Source organism: Nymphaea colorata, chromosome 5, assembly GCF_008831285.2.
Source record: "Nymphaea colorata isolate Beijing-Zhang1983 chromosome 5, ASM883128v2, whole genome shotgun sequence".
NCBI classification, from domain to species: Eukaryota; Viridiplantae; Streptophyta; class Magnoliopsida; order Nymphaeales; family Nymphaeaceae; genus Nymphaea; species Nymphaea colorata.
Genome location: NC_045142.1, coordinates 18581975 through 18602670, shown reverse-complemented (window position 1 = coordinate 18602670; position 20696 = coordinate 18581975). Strand labels below are relative to the sequence as shown.

The window sequence follows — 20696 nt, the reverse complement described above, 5'->3', positions numbered from 1 at the left end:
GTCTGAATCCAGGCTATCCAGCCCAACCTGCCCAAAAAGCCAATCGTTACGTTTAACGCCCTGTTTGGTCTGGTGCAAAAATAAATGGAGGCTTAACGAAAAGTATGTCATCATGAAAGGGCTTCGGCGGCTTTTTTCAGGAATTTATGGGCTTTCCAGGATATTTTTTAACATTTCCAGTGCATAAAAGGCAATCGTGTTTGATCTTTGTTGGAGCACACTCCTTTTTCCGAACTTATCAAATTTCGCTCTTCCCGCCAGAGAGAGAGAGAGCGCGGCGAGGAAGGGAGATGGAAGGATTGAAGGAACAGATGATGTTTCTTCTTGACCAGGGTCTCCACCAATCCGCTGCGATGCTGGTATCGATCTGTTGCTATCATTATTTCATCCCATCGTTATTTTTCCTTCTTTAAATGTTAGTAGGAGTGGTTTCGGTCTTTCATCGGATGCTTTCTTGGACTAGGTTTATTTGATCGGATGCGGTTTAGTGGTTGTGCAGTATCGGCTTTCTTGATTTCTTTGTGCACTGGGCGAAGGCATTTTATTGTTTCTCTGGCGCTAGGGTTCGTGGTTCTCTTGTTCTTTGTTGTTTTTTTGCCAACGGCAAGCTCTACTTCGAGATTCATATGAGGGAGAATTAAAATGTAGACGACAGTCCTTAAGTGGGTCGTAAAAGATGTGGCTTATTTGGAGATTTTGTCGGCTCGATATTGGTGTCTGGAGTGAAAATTAAATGCCTCGGATGGTGGTTCAGGTAGTTTCACGTGCGTGTTTCTGGTGTGCTCCCAAATTCTAATGCTCATGTCCTTTCCTGAGCGTCAGCCTCCATTCACAAATTTTCATATTCATCTCGAGACAAGCCTGGGCTGTACTTTGGTGGTCATAGTAACAGTAGTTTAATATGCGAGAGCAGTGGAATTTTTGCTGTTAATGTTCGTTCAAATACACATTTATGTAGAATATCTTGTTTTGATAATCAAGTGGATCAATAAACTTTCCAATGGTGTATGTGACTATGGGCGTGAGTATGAAACTTAAAATTCGCTTCCTTATAATATCATGCTACTAGCTAGTCATATATGAGAGTTCGTGATGTTGTGCATATGCAACTTCTTCTGCAATGAATTCTTTTAGTTGGTGATGCATCTGTAATCAGGAAAGGGATGAGTATATATTAAGATTGCATTGTTCTAATTTATTTTCACCTGCCAACTTTAATTTTCACAGGGATGCTTTCTTGTGTCTTCATCTGCCATGAACATTGAACTGAATCCATATGTTAAGGCTGAACACGTGGTAAGAAATAACAATTGGGTTTCTCATTATTCGTTCTCTTTAATGGTCATGATGTTCAATGAGATGATTATTAATATAATTTTTGAAGGTGGGTAACTGCATTTCTGTTTCTTTGATTTCATTCCTTTTTTTTTCCTTTAATTGTCAGCAAGCTTAAGATGGAATCTGTACATATAATTGTGGAACTAAAAAAAAAAGAGAAAATTTTGTGTTGCATTTGGTTCTCTATCCCATGTTTCTATTCAATTGAACAGATTATACTTTTTCATGATATTGATGTTAGGGATTTCAGATAATTTTTCTCTCCAAAATCAATTGGGGCTTTACAATATCAAACACAATGGAGATGTTTGAGACTTTGGTCTACAATGGCATCAACATTTTTATCTATGTCACATAGGTACGGGGTGCGGGTGCGGCGAAAGCATATATATATATATATATATATATATATATATATATATATATATATATATATATATATATATATATATATATATATATATATAATAAGTAATTTTATTTGTCTATATTTCTAAACTTTTTTTATCAACGTTATCTTAATCTCATACAAAATTCAAAGTTTTATTAAATAAAACAAGGGAGGAGATAGAGAAGAGGGAAAGATAGGAGAAGGAAAAAAATGAAAAAAAAAAGGAAGAATGGGTATAGTCAGCAGCACCCGATTCGGTTTGACCGAGTTGGGTCGCACCCGAACCCGAGTCGACGTGGGTGCGTCACCATATTTGGTGCACCCATGTGACTTAGGCTTTTACTTATTAAACCAATTCAATCATTAAGCATGGCTGCTTGATCAATTTATTTCAAGATTTAATATTGCTTCAGATGATGCCTTGACCTATATACCATTAACTATTTGTAGTCATTCAATCAGTAATTGCTAACTAGCGTAACTTTTTGTAAGAACATTTGTGTCAAAACCACTGCTAGAAGGCTCTTATTCTACACATGTTGTATTAGATATAGATCTATTCTTTCCTCTCTGAACTAAATTTCTGCTTGTTCTTACAGGTACTTTTGGCTGATGCGCTTTTTGAAGAGAAGGAATTTCGGAGGGCACTGGTTATGCATTTGGATCTGGATCTCTTATATTGCTTCCACTGTTATGGTTTAATATATATATATAGTGGGTGAATGATGACTAGCTCTTCAACCCAACCATCTAACCAGGGCCATCCATCTTAGATGGATGTTTGAGATAAAAACAAGGAGAAACAAGGTGTAAATTCATACTAGATGACGAAAATGCCCATCACATTTTTCTCCTTGTTTTTCTCTTAACTGTCCATCATGATGAATTTGACGGCCCTGATTAGATGGCCGAGTGACTCTGAAATGCTAGTCACCATTTCAATTTCCTACACACACACTCACACACACACTCACATACACACACACACACACATATATATAGGAGCTGAAATCCTCCGGCTGTCTGTCCATCTGGCCTCTCACACATGGAGCCCGACGCAATGCATTGAGCTGCATGCTGTGGAGGCTAGAGCATCTGGACGATTGGAGAAATTTGTATCCGATATATATAGAAATTGAAAATTGAAATCAGCCAGCTGCATGTTATAGTGATGGCTTATGATGCTTTAACAATATTTTATGGTGCATTTACCACGGTTTTAAATATTTTGTCACCCGACAACATCCGGCAACCGGCAGATTCAATTTATATATATATATATATATATATATATATATATATGCATTTTTATGAAGTTAGCACCTAACATGCTTATCCATTATTCTTTCACTCATTAACCCTTTATTGCACATTGACCTAGTTTCACTATTGCCTCAGTATCGTTGATGAATGTTATTCTGATTTTGGGACCTGCTTTCAGAATACATACAAGCAAGCCTTGCAACATTGCAAGACTAACCCTAAACAAGTAATGACAAACAATAGAACCATGGTCTCATCTGCAAGCCGATCCCCATCTCCAAACTCTGTCAATATTTCAACAGTTAATGAAAATGAGGTAGGCTTTCTATTTTACCACCAAACTGGACAAAAGGTGATTTCTCTTTTCATAGTGGGAAGACCTAATATTTATGCTTTCTTGTGCAGATCAAATTCAAGATTGCTCTTTGTCACTGTAGTTTGAATGAAAACCGTGCGGCTCTTACTGAGGTGTGAATTGGCTCAGCTGTCCCTTTGTATATGATATGTGTCTAACTCTTGTGTCCTTTGTTTTCAGACTGTTGTTTCCAATATGTTGGCTTGTTCATGTGGTTACCTTTTCAAAGGAAACTAAACCAAAAGGGATCTTTTTTTTTAGTTATGACATTTTAAACTTTTGTGTATGATGTGATAAACTGATAATAGCAGAGAAGGTGTTTTTGATGCCACTTGGTGCAATCTTCAAGAAGCAAAGGTTAATTGTTGTAGAACATGTAGAGTACATGTGTGTGTATTTATGCATATACGTGGTATTCTTAAATCATGTTCTCTCGTGTTGGATGTCTAGGGTGTCATCTGGCTTTTGTAGCTTCTTTGAGGTTATAGTTGGCATATCTAGTTGTATGGATGAATTCAAAATGTCCCAATCTACAAGCTAAGAGGGATGAGAATCTGATGTGTAAATTGGATGTTTGAAAAATCATTTATTAAATGGTCTTAGATTTTTAAGTTATAATCCAAGCTACACATTGGATTTTCACAATTGCCTTTTCATTTTTGTGGATCCTATAAGTTTGGAGAACTCAAATTCATTTTTAGGATGCAAGAAATGCCATAGGGTGACATTGATGTCATATTTGGAGATATTGTAATGCAGGTGCCCAAAGCCCTAATGTCTGTGTGTGTGTACGTATATATATGAAAAATTGAAATCAGCCATCATCCAGATGTTGCTGGATGGCTAAATTAGTGTTATTCGTATTACACAATATTTTTTTGATCATTTTGTTTGGAAGCAGTTGACTCAACCTGTGCTAATTGTGAAGGGAAATTTATATAGGGAGGCATGCCTACATAGATGAATCTCACTTCTTTGCTTTCTTATATGGGTTCCATGAATGTTAGGGAGGCATGCCTACATAGATTGACATAAATGTTAATCTTGGAAACATACTTGTTGTAGATAAAAGGCCTAATAAAGAAAAAATGCACCTACTATGGCATGACCAGGCTCCCTCCATGAGGAACTATAGTTTTAGCTGGTGACTGGATGTTCTTAGGCTTTGGGGGAAAGTATTTATGTTTTCACTTTCTCGTTTAACAGATGGAAGGAATACCAACAAAAGCAAGAACACTACGGATGAATTTGACCATGGGAAAGCTATATCGGGTAACTAGACACAACCGTGCTGCTATTGCTTCATACAAGGAGTGTTTGAGGTATGTTCAGTTTATATATGGCTTGTGTGGTATCTGGTGTTAGTTCAATTGATATTTGATTGTTCAAGTTGTTTCCTTTTATTATATTATATGTTTCCATATGTGTCCATATTATGGTGCCTTTGCTCATAGGTAAATCAAAATGTGATATTCAGAATATATATTGCAATATTACTGGAAAAATGCAACTAAAATCCATTGAAGGCCTGTTGATGATAACAAATCCTGAGTTTGTAATTTGGTTTTTAGATAAAAACCCAGCCACAAGTAAAAAAAAAAAGGAAAAAAAGAGCTTTTGTTGTTTTGAATACAAAACCAAAGAGAATAAAAAGATTCTAAAATAAATTTTGTATGAATTGGGACAGCTTTTTCAAGAATGAAACTGTACCCTCTCTCTCTCTGAGTCCTATGGTCAGCTGGAACTACTGTCACCACCATCAGATAGACATTTTCTGGCTGGATAGTAACTGATTTGCTTGAATGATGCAGCCATTCATGGATGGCAGAGTTCCAGCAATTTTCCTCTTGTCGGATGTTTGAAAAAATGGCCAACAGAGTTTTTTCCCCACTATATCGAGCCATTGAGAACTTGAGATTGTGATGCTCCTATAGCTGGTATTACCTTGGCCATTTTCTGCATGGTAGGTGGATGGAAAATGGTCAGTTTTTTTTTTTTGGATCAATTGTTTTGCAGTATCCTAGTAATTTTTGACCAGTAAATGGTCGGTCCCAATAAACATACTGTAAGGTCAACCATATTTAGATGGATGGGTGAATATAAAATGGTGTTTCTTGACATGTTTTCCAAGTATATGTTTAGCATCTGATACCATAAACCGAAGAATTTAAGCTTTTATGGTATATACTCTCACTCTTTCTCTGTATATATATTCATACATACATACACACATATATCACCTCAGAGCTTTGAGTGGTGTAATCATTTCGGTTAGGAATTGGTCAATTTAGATGCTTTAGTACCAGAAAGAGTCTGGAAAGTGAGACAACATAATTGGTTGTTTTCTGAATGGGTATTTCTGGAATTTCAAGGAGAGCTGAATTTGATTGCTGTGAGCTGAAAGATCCTCCTTTAGGATGGTAACTTTTAAGCTTCTTTGCCTTTTAGATGATAATTGGCGCAACACCTTTTCCCTTCATGTGTGTGTTTTTTTCTTCTAGTAAGTGGCGACAAGACCGCCTCATCTTCTAGTCTTTTGGTTCCACCAACTTGTTATTTTTTTTTCTTTTTTTGTTGTATTAATTCTACTAGATAGTTGTTTTATATTGGCTATGTTACGGATGCATGCAAAATGTTCAGATGATGATGTTCTCTTATACTCTTTTGTGGAAGGATTAGTTCTACTTGTAATGCATTTTTAGCATGTCAATACATATGCTTAATTGTTTTCTATGTCCTAGACCAACTTGTAATTAATTTATCAATCTTATAAAATGGGTTTTCCGTGTCCTTTTTGCTGTTGCATTTTTTTAGAATGAGAGGATTTACATTCATTGATCAATATATATTGCCTATGGCAGGCATTGCCCTTATATTTTGGAGGCTATCATAGCGTTGGCTGATTTAGGTGTTTCTGCAAAGGATATTCTTTCACTAATTCCTCAGGTTGGAAAGTAGTCCATGACTTCATCAAGCGTACTTATCATGTTTTTGTTAGAAATTTCATGCTTTCCTCCTAGTTAATTTTGGATATCCTCATCAATGAACTTTGAATTTTTTGTCTCATGCAAGTTTTTTTTTCAATCCTTGGCATGATTTTTCTCTATATGGTTCACAGAGATGAATTTCTTGCTACTTATTTCTGGAAACTATTCTTGATTTTAGTTCCTCAATGCATCTATCAGTTAAAAGTCCACTACTTTTATACTGAGCTATGTTTCATGGAAAATGACATGATTATTGAAATTAGCCACACACAGTGTTAAACATGGTAAAGTTTCAAACAATAGACATTTAAGTGTTATAAAGACACATACATGTATATATGTAAAAGGCTACAAGCAATGTATTCTAACTAAATATTCTGTCATGAGTAATTTTTTTAGAGAACTAATTGTAAGAATGTGAACTCCATATTCCAATAGGATTTTACAAGCCAAAAATGCTCAAGCTATTGACTTTTAAATCCTTATAGAATAAGTTCATAGAGCATTTAATAAACAATAATATCAAACATGGAGATTAAATCAGTGTTGTTAATTTTGTGAAAACGCATGATGGAGATTGAGGTAGAACATATTACACAAGTATTCTTGATTCCAGTTGATATGAGAGAGTCGATAACAGGAAACTTAACACCATCTCTGTCCATCTTTCCGAAATTAAAAGAGAATGGGTGTTGCCTCCTACCTCCTTTTCCTTCAAATTTCAAAGAGGGAGGAGGTCCTAATATGCTTGGTTGTATCCATCCCTTATCGGCAGTGCTTGTCCTTGAGGTTTGCCTTGTTTACTTGCAAGGTTGTGTCCCTTCTCCTTCAGTTTGATTTGACATAAATAAGGGCTCTTCTTTTTCTGCCAAGTCACAAAAAAGTTGTTATCACACCTCCTCTTTTGATTTGATAGAACAATTTTTTTCTGCCGAATAAAGAAAAGGAAGCAGTTTGTCATCCTCCTATTGCTCAAGTTTTGCCGGGATGTGGTGGATTGGAGGATAGGATGTCATTTTATTTCTTATTCTCTTCTTTGTTAAATAAAAAGTTTGAGTTTAAAGATTCATTATACATGCTAATTCTTTTTATCATTTGATTAAATCTTCCTCTGATATCAATAGACACCAAATAGAGGTGGAAGGCTGTCGTTTGACCATTTTGATTCAGGCCGATGGTTGTGGGTAAGACTGTCTAGCTTCTTCCATGTGTGCATTTATATGGATGTTATAAGATAACTTGAACTGCATATGTACATATATTGTAAGAGAGGTTTACATTATATTTTTCTTTTTCATGATTATCAGTATTTGATGTTTATGTTATATAGTATTTGTTTGTTTTCAGTTGTGCATTTGTTGTAAAGAGGATGGCTACTCTAGTCAAGTGTCTTAGAAGCCTTTGTGGCTTATGTGGTTTTAGTTTTCGACTGGTGGTTGGCATTTTAAAAACAATAGATAGTCTCTCAATTTATGCTCTAATTGGTCTGGCTATGCATTTTCTGGTCACATTCCTGGTGGAGAGCTCATATATATGCTCAGTGAGTCGACATGGTTTTGGATTTTTGGTCTATGCTTCCATTTAAAGTTGTATTAAATATCATGTGAAGGATAATTGTTGAATCAGACGTTCATCACTTTAAGACTTCTAAAATGAGTGTGTTTGTATGCTTGCCTCTTGATTATGCATGGATTAACCTTGGGAAGTTCCAAATGTCTTAGGGCATGCTTCCTTGCCTTTGATTCCTAAGCTTTTAATTAATAGATATCACATAACAAGTACAGACAGAAATGTTAGAGGCTACACAAACAAAATGTAGCTTGTAATTCTGCATACCTCCTGTGAGCACCAATGCCATATCAGAACTCTTGATTATAACAGTCAAGTCTCTGTTTTCTAGCCAATAAGATCTCCGAGATTCACCAGCCAGCTGGGTGGGCTTGGCTATTCCTTTCTATTGAAAAGGAGTCAGCTATCTGCGGGAGTCACCTCCTTCTAGCCTCTGAGTTGCCTTCTTCTATGATCTGCTGGATGATGCGGCATTCTCTTCAAATATAGGCTGGCCATACTTGTGATGGTTCCCCAAGATTGAATATTTCCACCTAGGTGTGTGTTGGCAGAACCTGTTCACATCTTTCTTTTGTTTTGGAACATAAGTTGGCGAATCTATAGGGCTTCAGTAGCATGTGGTTTCTTAACCTGCAACTAAACTTGGCATGCCCTTATTGCTTCGTTTTGAGTATTTTCTTGGTTCAACTAGAATTTATGTCATGAGAAGGAGCCATCAAGTTTTTTCTCATTTACATGTTAATTTCACTTCTTTAGCCGGTGTTTAAGTTTTATATTTTTTATGGCGCTATTGAGAGTTATTGATGAATCATTCATAATGTGTGAAATGCAATTCATCCTTGTCCTTTTGGGCTGCTGAATATTAGCATTTTTTTGTATTTGTTTTGTTCATATGAAAATATTCTTTTTGAACATCGTCTTTTCATTTTGGAAACCTTTTGCAGCATTATGTAGAGGCCCAATGTTGCATTGCCTCAAATGACTATAAAGGTATCCTTGGTAACTTCATCATGATATTTTTCATTCTTTCAGGATTGTTACTTGCAAGTTTTTAGTGTGTATGGTTGAACTACTAGCTTTTAGTTATGTTGATAAGGATTTAACATGTTTATAGTTCTTTTCAAATACTTGCCCTTAGGTATCAAGGTCAGTTTTGATTTTTTTTTTTCTTTTGTTGTCAGATAGTTCAAACACTGTTGCTAAGTCTGATGTTGAACCATGTCTGCTTGAGTCAACCATCAATCTTGACAAACATATCGGGAAATAAACTTGAAAGCATTTCTTCATCTGAGTTGTTATTTTGTCTGAATTTATCCATTTTTTTCACCAATTGTATTGGCAAGTCCTATCCCATCTAAATCAGATAGAGCCATGCAGGTTTATGGATAATATTTCTTCACTGCTGCTAGTTGTAGTTTTAATGTAACAGAATCTATGTCACACAGGTGCGGGTGCTATACGGGTGCGGATACGGCAAGTTTCACAATTTTCGGATACGCGGATACGGCAAATATAATATTCTCAAAAAATTATAAATTTAAAAAAAAACAAACAAAACATTGTTTATCACACGTATCCGTGTGAGTTAGCTCAAAGCTTATGGTTTAAGGACTCGTTTTTTCCCTAGAAATGAAAATTTTGATACAATCTCAACGATTCTCTTTTGTCTCGCCTTAAACCGATGAACCAACAAAGAAGAGGCTGGACTCGTTTTCTCTTTTGTCTCTTTTGTCTTTGTTTATGTGTTCATTTATTTAGTAGATCTTGTCTGTATGATGATTGCGTTAACTTCTTTCAGAAAAAAATGTCTTCGTATATATATCAGTTTGTATATTGAGGGGGAGGGAAAGATGGCCAACTTTAGTCCTGTATCAAAAATATCTAAAACAATAAAATAGGATATAATCTTGCCGCCCGCTTCCTGTATCTGAGAACACCTCCCGCTTCGGCAGTGGAAGACCTCGACGGGTTAAAGGGAGAAAAGCTCAATCGGTTTTAAAATCGGTGTTTTTTTGGGTTCAGATCGCGTTTGATTCAAACCCGATCCAAAACGCATCTATGTCGTATCCGTGTCCGAATTCCCGTATCAGCGTATCGATACGGATACGTGGGCTAAACCCACGTATCCGTGTGACTTAGCACAGAATTTATTAGCATCTTTTTCTGTTGAAGATGGAAAACCATAGTTAATGTTGTTGGGTATCTAGCGGTTGCTATTGTCAGCTTTTATTGAAATCCAATTAGAATGCATGACCTCGGTTTTTTTAGTATAGGTTGTTATTGCATTAAATTTATGTGTGTTTCTGTTGCACACACAAGGTGAGACAATGGGGTGCCACATTTATATCCATCATTCTATTCAACCATGTTTGTGTGGCATATCATAGCAAAAGCTAATTCAGAAACAAGGCAATTAATTCAAACTTGTTTAGGATTTGTTACTGATTATCATTGATTGTGGCAAAGTTCTTCCACAACATGCTCTTGGTTATCTAGATGAACCAGACCTGAGTTGGTTATACTTAAAAATAATCCATCTCTTTGAACTGGTTGTAATGTCTATGACTTTCTCATTGTTAACATATCATGTGTAGGGAACCGGGTCTGGATCCAGACCCGATCCCATGTGCACGGGTACCGAGAGTGGCTCGGTACCCTAGGCGTTTTTCCCTCTTATTTAATCCCACTTATGGTGTAATTGTTGATTAAGTGGAATAACATTTTCTCTCTCCTAGGGTTGCGGTTGTGCACCTAGGTTAGAGCTTCTCCGTGGTTTTTCACCTCTCTTTGAGGTTTTCCACGTATATTGTGTGTTCCTTCTCTTTCTCTCCATCTTGGTGTGTGTTTCTACATGGTATCAGAGCCAACGCGTGAGAGATCGTTGGTGTGATAGTCGTGTTTCCGCCGGGTTTTTTGCCGCTGCTGTTTCCGCCGTTTTTTTTCTCTGCCGCTGCTGCGCCGTCGCTCTCTGCTGCGCCGCCGCCGTCCAGCGCTGCCAGCTGCGCCGCCACCGTCCAGCGCTGCCAGCTACGCCGCCATTGTCCAGCGCGGTTGTTCTCTGCTGCGTTGCCGCTGTCCAGCGCCGCTGTCGCCCACTTCAGCGCCACCGTCGCCCACTTCAGCACCGCCGCCGTCCCGCGCCACCGCTGCCCACTGCCGTCGCTCTCTCCCGCACCGCCGCAGTCCAGCGCCGGCCGCTGCTTCTGGTTTGTCGTCTCTGGTGCTGGGTATTCTTTCCCCTTGGTGATTGTGATGGCCGAGGAGATGTCCCTCAAGATCGATGATGCCCTAGACTCGGGCAGCAATACCAAGAGCGAGATCTTGCCTGTTCAAGTCACCTCCATCCGGTTGAACAAGGATAACTATCTCTCTTGGTCGGCTGCCCTAGAAATTGGGATAACCAGTCGTGGTCGCCTGCCCTACATTACTGGGGAGAAACCTGCACCTTCAAAAACCGATCCGCGATGGGCTACTTGGACGTTGGAAGATAGTCAGGTTAAAGTATGGATTATTAGTTCTGTTTCTGCAGATATTCAGCCTTTGATCTTGCGTAAATCGACTGCCTACGACATGTGGACTGTGCTTGCACGGATGTATGGCCGTAAGAAGAGAGTATTGCGTACGTACCAAATCAAACGTAGCATATACTCTCTTAAACAGGGTGACTTGTTTGTAGCCGCTTTCTTTGCAGCCCTAAAGACTAAGTGGGAGGAACTTGACTACCATGTGAATGATGACTGGCACTGTGGGTCTGATCATGCCTTGTATTGGGACAAAGAATGGATGGATCGGACGTTTCTTTTCCTCGGAGGCTTACGCGATGAATTTGAATCCATTAGGAGCCAAATTCTCAATTGTGACGAGGTCCCCGGAATTGAAGAGGTGTATGCCCATGTGGAATCTGAGGAGCAGCGTCGACAGGTGATGCATATTGACACCAGTCAGGGGAGTTCTCCTTCAGCCTTTGTTAGTCGTGCTTCTGGGATTGGACAGCGTCCTGTTCGGCGGTGTAGCCATTGCAACAAATCTGGACATTCTGTTGATTTTTGTTGGGATCTTCATCCTGAGAGGCGGCTTGTCCGGGGTCGTCCTCCTTCTAGCCGCCGGAGTCCTTCTGTGCCTGAGCCTAGTCAGAGTAGTCCTTCAAATGTTGCCAAATCTAAGCTTTCCTCCGATCAAATCAAAGAACTGCAAGCGTATATCAGCCGGCTGTCTACTACTCAGGAGGATACTTCCATGTCTGAGGGGGCTAAGTTAGCCCAAGCTCTCGTGGCCACTAGTGACCAAGGTAATTCCTCACATGGTGATTGGATTGTTGACGGTGGTGCTACGCATCATATGACAGGGGACCCTAAGATGTTCCAAGAATACAAATTGTCTTCGGGGCAGCAACGTGTATCTATGGCTGATGGTTCTTCTATCTCTGTGGCTGGAAAAGGGAGTTTGTCCTTGTTAAATAAATACTGTCTTCATAATGCTCTTCATGTTCCCAATATTCCTGTGAATTTGTTATCTGTCAGCAGTATTACTAAAGAGCTCAACTGTAATCTGATCTTTTCTGCTGATCGGTGTTTTCTACAAGACTTGGTGACGGGGCAGAAGATTGGGATTGGTTCGACTATTGATGGGCTCTACAGACTGCCTGTGCAGGTTGCGTCCGCTCTTATTTCAGCCACTAGTGGACAGTTGTCAGGCATGGAAGACAGATCTACTATTATGCGATGGCACGAGCGGCTTGGTCATCTTTCGTTTCCATTGATTAAGAAGTTGTTTCCTAGTTTGTTTCATTATGTTTCCATGGACTCCTTCACCTGTGAAGTGTGTCAGTTGGCTAAACATGTTAGGGCCTCGTACCCTATTTCATTCAATAAAACCACTCGTCCATTTGCTTTGGTTCATTCTGATGTGTGGGGTCCTTCGGGAGTACCCACTTGTCGTGGTTTTCATTACTTTATGACCCTTATTGATGATTACTCCCGTTGTACGTTCGTGTATCTGTTGAAAGAACGTAGTGAAGTTCCCGTTATTGTCAAAAATTTTGTGGCCTTTGTTGAGACTCAGTTTCAGACGTCTGTCCAAGCTTTTCGCACCGATAATGCTAGAGAGTATGTCTCTCAATCCCTAGATGATTTCTTGAAGAGCAAGGGTATTATCCATGAAACGTCATGTAGTTACACACCTCCCCAAAATGGCGTGGCTGAACGGAAGAATCGCCATTTGCTTGATGTTACCCGGGCTCTTCTGTTCCATCGACAGGTTCCCAAGCGCTACTGGGGTGATGCGCTTCTCACTAGTGCCCACCTTATCAACCGTATGCCTACCCGTGTGTTGCAGGGCCATTCCCCGTACTCTATGCTTTGGCCTACTCAGAATCCCTGGCCTCTTACTCCTCGGGTGTTCGGGTGTGTCTGTTTTGTTCATGACCATAGTCCCACCCTCAAGAAACTTGATCCTCGGTCTGTCAAGGCTGTCTTCCTGGGGTATTCCTCCACTCAGAAGGGATACAAATGTGTTGATCCTACCACCTCTAAAGTCTATGTTTCCCGGGACGTCACCTTCCATGAACATGAGGCATACTTTCATGTGAATCCTCTTCAGGGGGAGTATCTAGGACACAGTAGTGAAGAGTATTCCTCAAATCAGTTGATTCAGTTTACGGATTTCTTGGATTACAAGGCCAGTGACAGTGTGGCAGACACAGTCAGAGATGATAGAGACCGTCACATGGACGAGGGTCTTGTTGATAATCAGCCTACAGCCCGTGATCATTTGTTTGGCCAGGTGTACAGAAGGAAGAAGACAGATGTGATTGAAAATGTTGATGTAACCAATCCCAATCCTGTGAGCTCCCCGGATGACCCAAGTCTAATCAATGAAGAGCTTCCTATAGCCCTGCGCAAGGGCACCAGGTCTTGCACTTCTCATCCTATTCAGAGATTTGTCTCGTATGCGAAATTGAGTAAGAATTACAAATGCTTTATAACATCCTTGTCTAAGTCTGTTATTCCCAGGTGTGTGGAAGATGCTAGAGAGGATCCTAAATGGCTACAGGCCATGACAGAGGAGATGAATGCCTTGGCAAAGAATGACACTTGGGAAGTTGTGGATATTCCCAAAGGGACTCATTTAGTTGGTTCAAAGTGGGTGTTCAATGTGAAGTACAAATCAGATGGTACTGTGGAAAGGTATAAGGCTCGGCTTGTTGCAAAGGGGTTCAGCCAGAAATATGGTATTGATTATCTTGAAACCTTTGCCCCTGTTGCCAAACTAAAAACTGTGAGGGTCATATTAGCACTTGCCGTGAAAAAGGGGTGGAGCATGGATCAACTTGATGTTAAGAATGCATTCTTGAATGGCAATCTAGAAGAAGAGGTCTATATGAGTATGCCTCCTGGATATGTTCAAAGCGGAAAATGTTGTCATCTTAAGAAAGCCTTGTATGGATTAAAGCAGTCTCCTAGAGCATGGTTTGAAAGACTGAGGATAGTGATGAAGACAAATGGATACAAACAGGGAAATGGTGATCACACCCTATTCATTAAGCAGAGAGATGGCCTGGTGAGTCTTCTTCTTGTGTATGTTGATGATATGATAGTCACAGGTGACGATGAAGAAGAGAAAAAGAAGATGAAGGAGAGGTTAGCTGCTGAATTTGATCTTAAAGATTTGGGTAAACTAAGGTACTTTCTGGGGATAGAGATTGCTCGGTCAGAGACAGGGCTGGTTATGAGCCAAAGGAAATACACTCTGGATCTTCTAAAGGAGACAGGCAAACTTGGATGCATACCCTTTCAAACTCCAATGGAGTCTGGTACAAAGATGAGCATCAAAACTGGCAACATCCTAGATGAGGAAGGAAAAGGGCGGATCAGAGGCTGGTTGGTAAGCTTATCTATCTTATTCTTACTCGCCCTGATATTACTTATGTTGTGAATGTGTTGAGTCAGTTTATGCATGCTCCTACTGATTGTCACTAGAAGAGTGCAGAAAGAGTGTTGGGGTACATAAAGAATGACCCAGGAAAAGGATTACTCTATACTCAGCAAGACCAACTTAATATTGAAGGATACTCTGACGTAGATTGGGCCGGATGTACTGATACTAGGAGGTCTACCACAGGGTACTGCATCTTTCTGGGAGGTAACCTGGTTGTATGGAGAAGTAAGAGGCAGGAAGTTTGCTCTAGATCCAGTGCTGAGGCTGAATACAGGGCTGTGGCTATGGGAGTTACAGAAATGTTATGGTTAAAGATTCTCCTAGCAGATATTGGTGTTGAAACAGAAGAGAAGATGAGGATGTACTGCGACAACAAGTCTGCAATTAATCTTGCGAATAATCCCGTTTTGCATGACAGAACTAAACATGTGGAGATTGATCGCCACTTCATACGGGAACGCATAGATTCAAAGGAGTTGATCCTACCTTATATGAAGTCTGAAGATCAAATTGCAGATGTTCTAACCAAAGCCTTATGTACATCTCAATTCGAGAAAAATGTAAGCAAGCTAGGCATGTTTGACATGTATGCCAAGCTTGAGGGGGAGTGTTAACATATCATGTGTAGGGAACCGGGTCTGGATCCAGACCCGGTCCCATGGGCACGGGTACCGAGAGTGGCTCGGTACCCTAGGCGTTTTTCCCTCTTATTTAATCCCACTTATGGTGTAATTGTTGATTAAGTGGAATAACATTTTCTCTCTCCTAGGGTTGCGGTTGTGCACCTAGGTTAGAGCTTCTCCGTGGTTTTTCACCTCTCTTTGAGGTTTTCCACGTATATTGTGTGTTCCTTCTCTTTCTCTCCATCTTGGTGTGTGTTTCTACACTCATCTTACTGTTGAGAAAGAAATTTGAAGTTTCATAAGGTTTTTAAATAATGAACATAATTTTAAAATAGGTTGAGGTGGAGTAGAGAGGGGATGTTTGAAATAACTATTCCCATATAAAAGAACATAACTTGCTGGAACCTAATTGAGATAAGTAGAATTCATCTATAGATGACGTACAAGGCACCACATTGAAAGTGATTTTTCAAAGAGATAAAGTACAATGAGCAGTCTAAAAAGTTGCGTTTTGTATTACAACCTGTGGGCAATTCAAAATTTCAAACATATTGATTAGGTAACTCAATAGTAGTTGCCATGAGTTATTGTGTTCTATTATACTAAGTTCCACAGTTGATTGGTCAACTTGTGACAAACATGTAAGCGAAGCACCACAGTTATTGTTTTTGATGTAATGTTAGATGGGATTGCTGCACATTCAGTGGTCTTTGGAGTATTTAGTATAATTGCACCTGCAGGTCTATTTCTGGTGTTGGTTGAGTTTGTTCCTGTCTCTTTAATTTCCTGATCGGATAATTTCTTCTAAGACTGAAGCAAACTTTAAATAACATTTTCCTGTATGCATGCTTATGCTAGCTGTGCTAATTATTTTGACGTCTTTTGGTTTAGATCTTTGCTCCGACGTTCAAAGCTGTTGGGCATCTTTACTGAATTGTATGATGACCTTTTAATAATGGCTTCACAGGTGGTCTGGAACATTTTTGTGATCTGTTACAGCGCTTTCCTTGTAATGCACACATCTTGCTGGAAATAGCAAAGGTTGGTCAACAGGCATTTGTAGGATTATCTATCTACAGTATCACCTCTTTATGTTTTGGGAAATGTTACCCTGTGTTGTTGCTTGATCTTGTCATGCTGGTTTTCATCTACCATGTTGTTGCATAACATTATTGATTCCATGCTAAAAGTTCTATAATGTTCTGCGGTGATCCATGAAAATTATCACTCAGAGCATAACTTAAAAATGTATCCAGTCTATTATCATGGTAGTTATCCTTTTTTCCTTTCCTAGCTAGCTGTTTTTCTGCTGTTCACATGAGTTTCGTCATAGAAAAGGATGTCTCTCTTCTTTGTTGTTCACACCTTTGTAATAGTTTTTGGCACATTGTGTCATTGACATTATACCAATTTCCTATGAAGGTTGAAGCTCTCATGGGAAGAAGTGATGAAGCAATAATGGGTTTTGAGAAGGTGTCATCCATCATTCTTCATTTACTAGCATTTCTGCAGATATATATGAATTGTTTTAAATGTTAAGGATATGTGCAGGCTCGTGCGGTTGATCCATATGTTGTTACATACATGGATGAGTACGCAATGCTTTTAAAGACAAAATCAGATAACTCCAAGCTAAACAGGTTGTTGCATGAATTGCTAAATGTTGATCCAGCAAGGGCAGAGGTCTTCGTCACTTTGTCAGTGCTATGGGATAGGAAAGATGATAAAGGTCGAGCTTTATCTTATGCAGAGAAGGTTAGCATTAATGTAGATTGCTGCCTCAGATGTTTGACTTTTGCTAAATATTGTTGCTGATTTGTTTTTATATGTCTACCATTTCCAATCAGAGCCTCCGGATTGATGACAGAAATGTACCTGGGTACATTATGAAGGTCTAGCATGCCTTGTTTCTTTGTCTGAATCTTACCTGAACATGAATTTACTTACATCTAAACTTATGAATTCATTCTAGGGTAATTTATGTTTGTCATTGAACAAACGAGAAGAAGCAGCTGGAGCTTTCAGAGCAGCACAAGAGTTGAGACCTGATCTTCGCTCCTATCAAGGCATGTTTACCGCATTCTCCCTGTAAAAATTTTGATGTGTCATGCTAGAGTAGTTACCTTTATCTCGAAACTTAGATGGTGCTAAATCTTTCCAGGGTTGGTTCAATCTTATTTGACACTTTCCAAGACAAAGGATGCACTTTATGCTGCTCGGGAGGCAATGAAGGCCATGCCTCAATCTGCCAAGGCTTTGACATTGGTTGGTGATGTACATGCAAGTCATTCTGGTGGAAGAGAAAAGGTAAACTTTATGCAACATATATATATATATATATATATATATATATGAGTATGTGTACTGAAAATGCAACTTTGGACACATCTGTCAAGTGTTTGTCTTTTTCTGATTTAAACGAACTGTAGTTCTAATTTTTACCTCCAATATCTGCATGTCGTTGCATTGTCAAGGATTGGTAGGAGCAACCAATTGACTCATATTCTTCATAAACATGTTTGAATTGTTTGTATCACTATGTCAATGCAGAATGCAGATTTGGGATTTCAACTTTCTACTTTGTTGGAATCATAACATAGAGGAATATTTCAGCTGGTGGAAATCTGTTCTATACATCAAATTTTTTTGGCTTTGATGTGTAGATTGAAGTATGTAAGGTTTTAAAAATTACTGGTCTTAACTTTTTTCGCCTTGTGGATCTGTCCTGTACGTTGAAAAATCATGATATGTTTTGATTTTAGCATTTTTAAACAGTAGACATTCTAAGTTCATCTATGTGATTGGATTCACAGAAAAGCTTGAAAATGCTAGGTCTTACATTTGGGATAATGATAGTGGGTATTGAGAAATATGAGCATTATAAGCACCATCATGGATTAGTCAATCAATTCAAATTGCTCACAAGTTGCCACATGTGAAAACGACTTCATGAAGAGGTGGATGACAACTATTTTTCAAGTTGAGAAGCATTATTTTCAGAAGAAGAAAAAACCAACTTGTTCTTTGGAGCTGTCATCCTATACCATCAAACTTGAAAAAGGTCAGATAATTGAAATTAATGCACTTGTATGTAAGTGTCTCTGTAATGTATGTATTATGTACATCGCCTGCTTGTTGCAGGCTGGGCCTTGGCCCAATTTAGGACAGACCAACCTAATTCTGTATCTGGTATATATCCACCCTGGAAAGGGTTGCACTGGGACTAACCTTAGTTGTTCCTAGCCTAAAATAGCTTGGCGAGATTGTGGCTGGATAGGGTTTTCAGTGGGTTACCCTGCTTGATGTTTGCTTCCTCATTTGGTATCAGAAACTTTTTTTACTTGTGATTTGTGAAAGTACTCATACATGTGTCTCTAGTTAGGCTGTAAATTGCATTTAGGACCATTATTTGCTGCTTTGGGAACAGTTTCTAACTTTAGGAACTGGAAGCAACTTCTCACTTGTTGGTGATGCATTGTGCTACAAGAATTTCCCATCTGTTTCATGATCATATACCTTTCCCTGCATCTCCTTACTTGATAGTCTGTTTTAGTTAAGATTCACATATATTAGGCATTTTACTGGAATTCTAGTCCTGTAGTCCTTCCACGTAATTCAGCTATTGCTGTTTTGTTCAAGGCAAGGAAGTTTTATGAATCAGCACTTCGGTTGGAGTCTGGTTACCTTGGAGCTGTCTTATCCTTAGCTGATCTCCATGTCATTGAGGGACGAAATGCAGATGCTATCTCTCTCCTTCAAAGGTACCTCAAAAACTGGGCAGATGATTCTCTCCACACCAAGCTGGCACAAGTATTTGCTGCAAGTAATATGCTGACAGAAGCATTATCCCATTATGAAGAAGCATTAAGGTACTCTCCTTGTCTCATAGAAAGAGGATCTTCGAGCTTGCAAATAAGAAAATTAGGTTTGATACTACCCTCCTGGAACAGATTCGGGGGTCTTGGTGGAAAATGTTTGATCATCCTGTTTGATTTTATTTATTGAATCAGTGAGATTGTAGTAAGTACTTATTACTGACCTAACGTCAAACACTTGAAAATTTCTTCTATACAATTGCAACACTGCGTAGGACATTGTTTGTCTGCCTTATTTGTATATATATAATGTAATGCTTTCTCTCCTTTAGAGTTGTTTGTTACTTTTGGTTGAATTTCTATGTCAGGATAAACCAACATAATGAGGCTGCGAAAAAAGGTCTGCTACGTATGGAGAAACAAATGAAGGTTTATACCACGTCCCTGCTACTTGATGTTGTTGTCAAGTAACTTGTGTCTGCTAATCAAATCTGTTTTGTTAGGGGTTGGATCCTGATGCCCCTGATGATGATGAAGATAATGAAGTTGAAGATGCTGAAGATCCAGAAGAAGGGGAACTTCTATGAGAGGAAACCTGTTAGGGGATCATACTATCCTGTCCAAGGATGTATGTATGAGGTCTAACCTTGAATGTTTGAGGATGGTTTGGACTTCTAATCAGAGCTTCAATTCCACAGAGCAAGTTCATGGCTGAAATTGGTTCACCTCGTCTCAACTTGGTTCTGCAAGCTAATGAACTGGACGTGGGCTGGCTGTAGGACTTCCAAGTCGGAGTATGAAGAGTGTGTGTTTGGGCTTCAGCTCAATTAAGGCCTGTAGTCATAACAAGCAGTTTAGCTCAGGTATATGTGTCTGAGTGACTAAGCCCAACAGTTTGTTGTTACATGCTGCCAACTGATCTGTATTTTATTGATTAAATTAATTTATTCGTCAGTCAGTTTCATTTATGAGCTTATGCGAACTCATTAGCAGACCAGATGTTTTTTGCTCAGATTATGCTTATATGATCTCATGATCACCAGACCAGACTGGCGATCTTGTTGGCTGCACAGGCTATGTTCATCATTAAGGGGGTTTCTTCTTTCTGGATCAATTCTCAGCATTGCATTATGGTGCCGAGTTTTCCATGGTTTCTTTATGAAACGCCCTGAGGCTCCCCAGGGTTTTCCTCTTTAAGGATTTTCCATTTTTTTGTCACAAGATAAAAGGAACATCCGTACGCGCATGTGCACACACATACAGTTTTTAGCGTGACCCAAGTTCAAGCAAATAAATACGCTAATGAACCAAGCCTGAGCATGCATTGCTCAGTTTGTTGGGCCATATTTGCGGCACTACTATGTGCTTGCTGTGGCAATCTTTAAAAGTGCATGTTGCCTCTAAATTGGTGGAATTATT

At 39.1% G+C, this 20696-nt stretch overlaps 1 protein-coding gene across 1 annotated transcript; it reads left to right on the top strand.

Annotated features, from left to right (window-relative positions):
* The first annotated feature begins 25 nt into the window (after positions 1-25).
* Positions 26-20245, top strand: LOC116254654 (anaphase-promoting complex subunit 7). Its single transcript, XM_031630184.2, has 18 exons — positions 26-359; positions 1228-1296; positions 2329-2379; positions 3171-3308; positions 3398-3460; positions 4554-4669; positions 6209-6293; positions 7459-7518; positions 8848-8893; positions 16430-16503; positions 16885-16935; positions 17014-17217; positions 17310-17354; positions 17435-17528; positions 17624-17769; positions 19102-19331; positions 19646-19706; positions 19781-20245. Exons 1-18 carry the CDS (start codon positions 147-149, stop codon positions 19862-19864), a joined length of 1830 nt encoding a protein of 609 aa, XP_031486044.1. The 5' UTR covers positions 26-146; the 3' UTR covers positions 19865-20245.
* Positions 20246-20696: the final 451 nt, after the last annotated feature.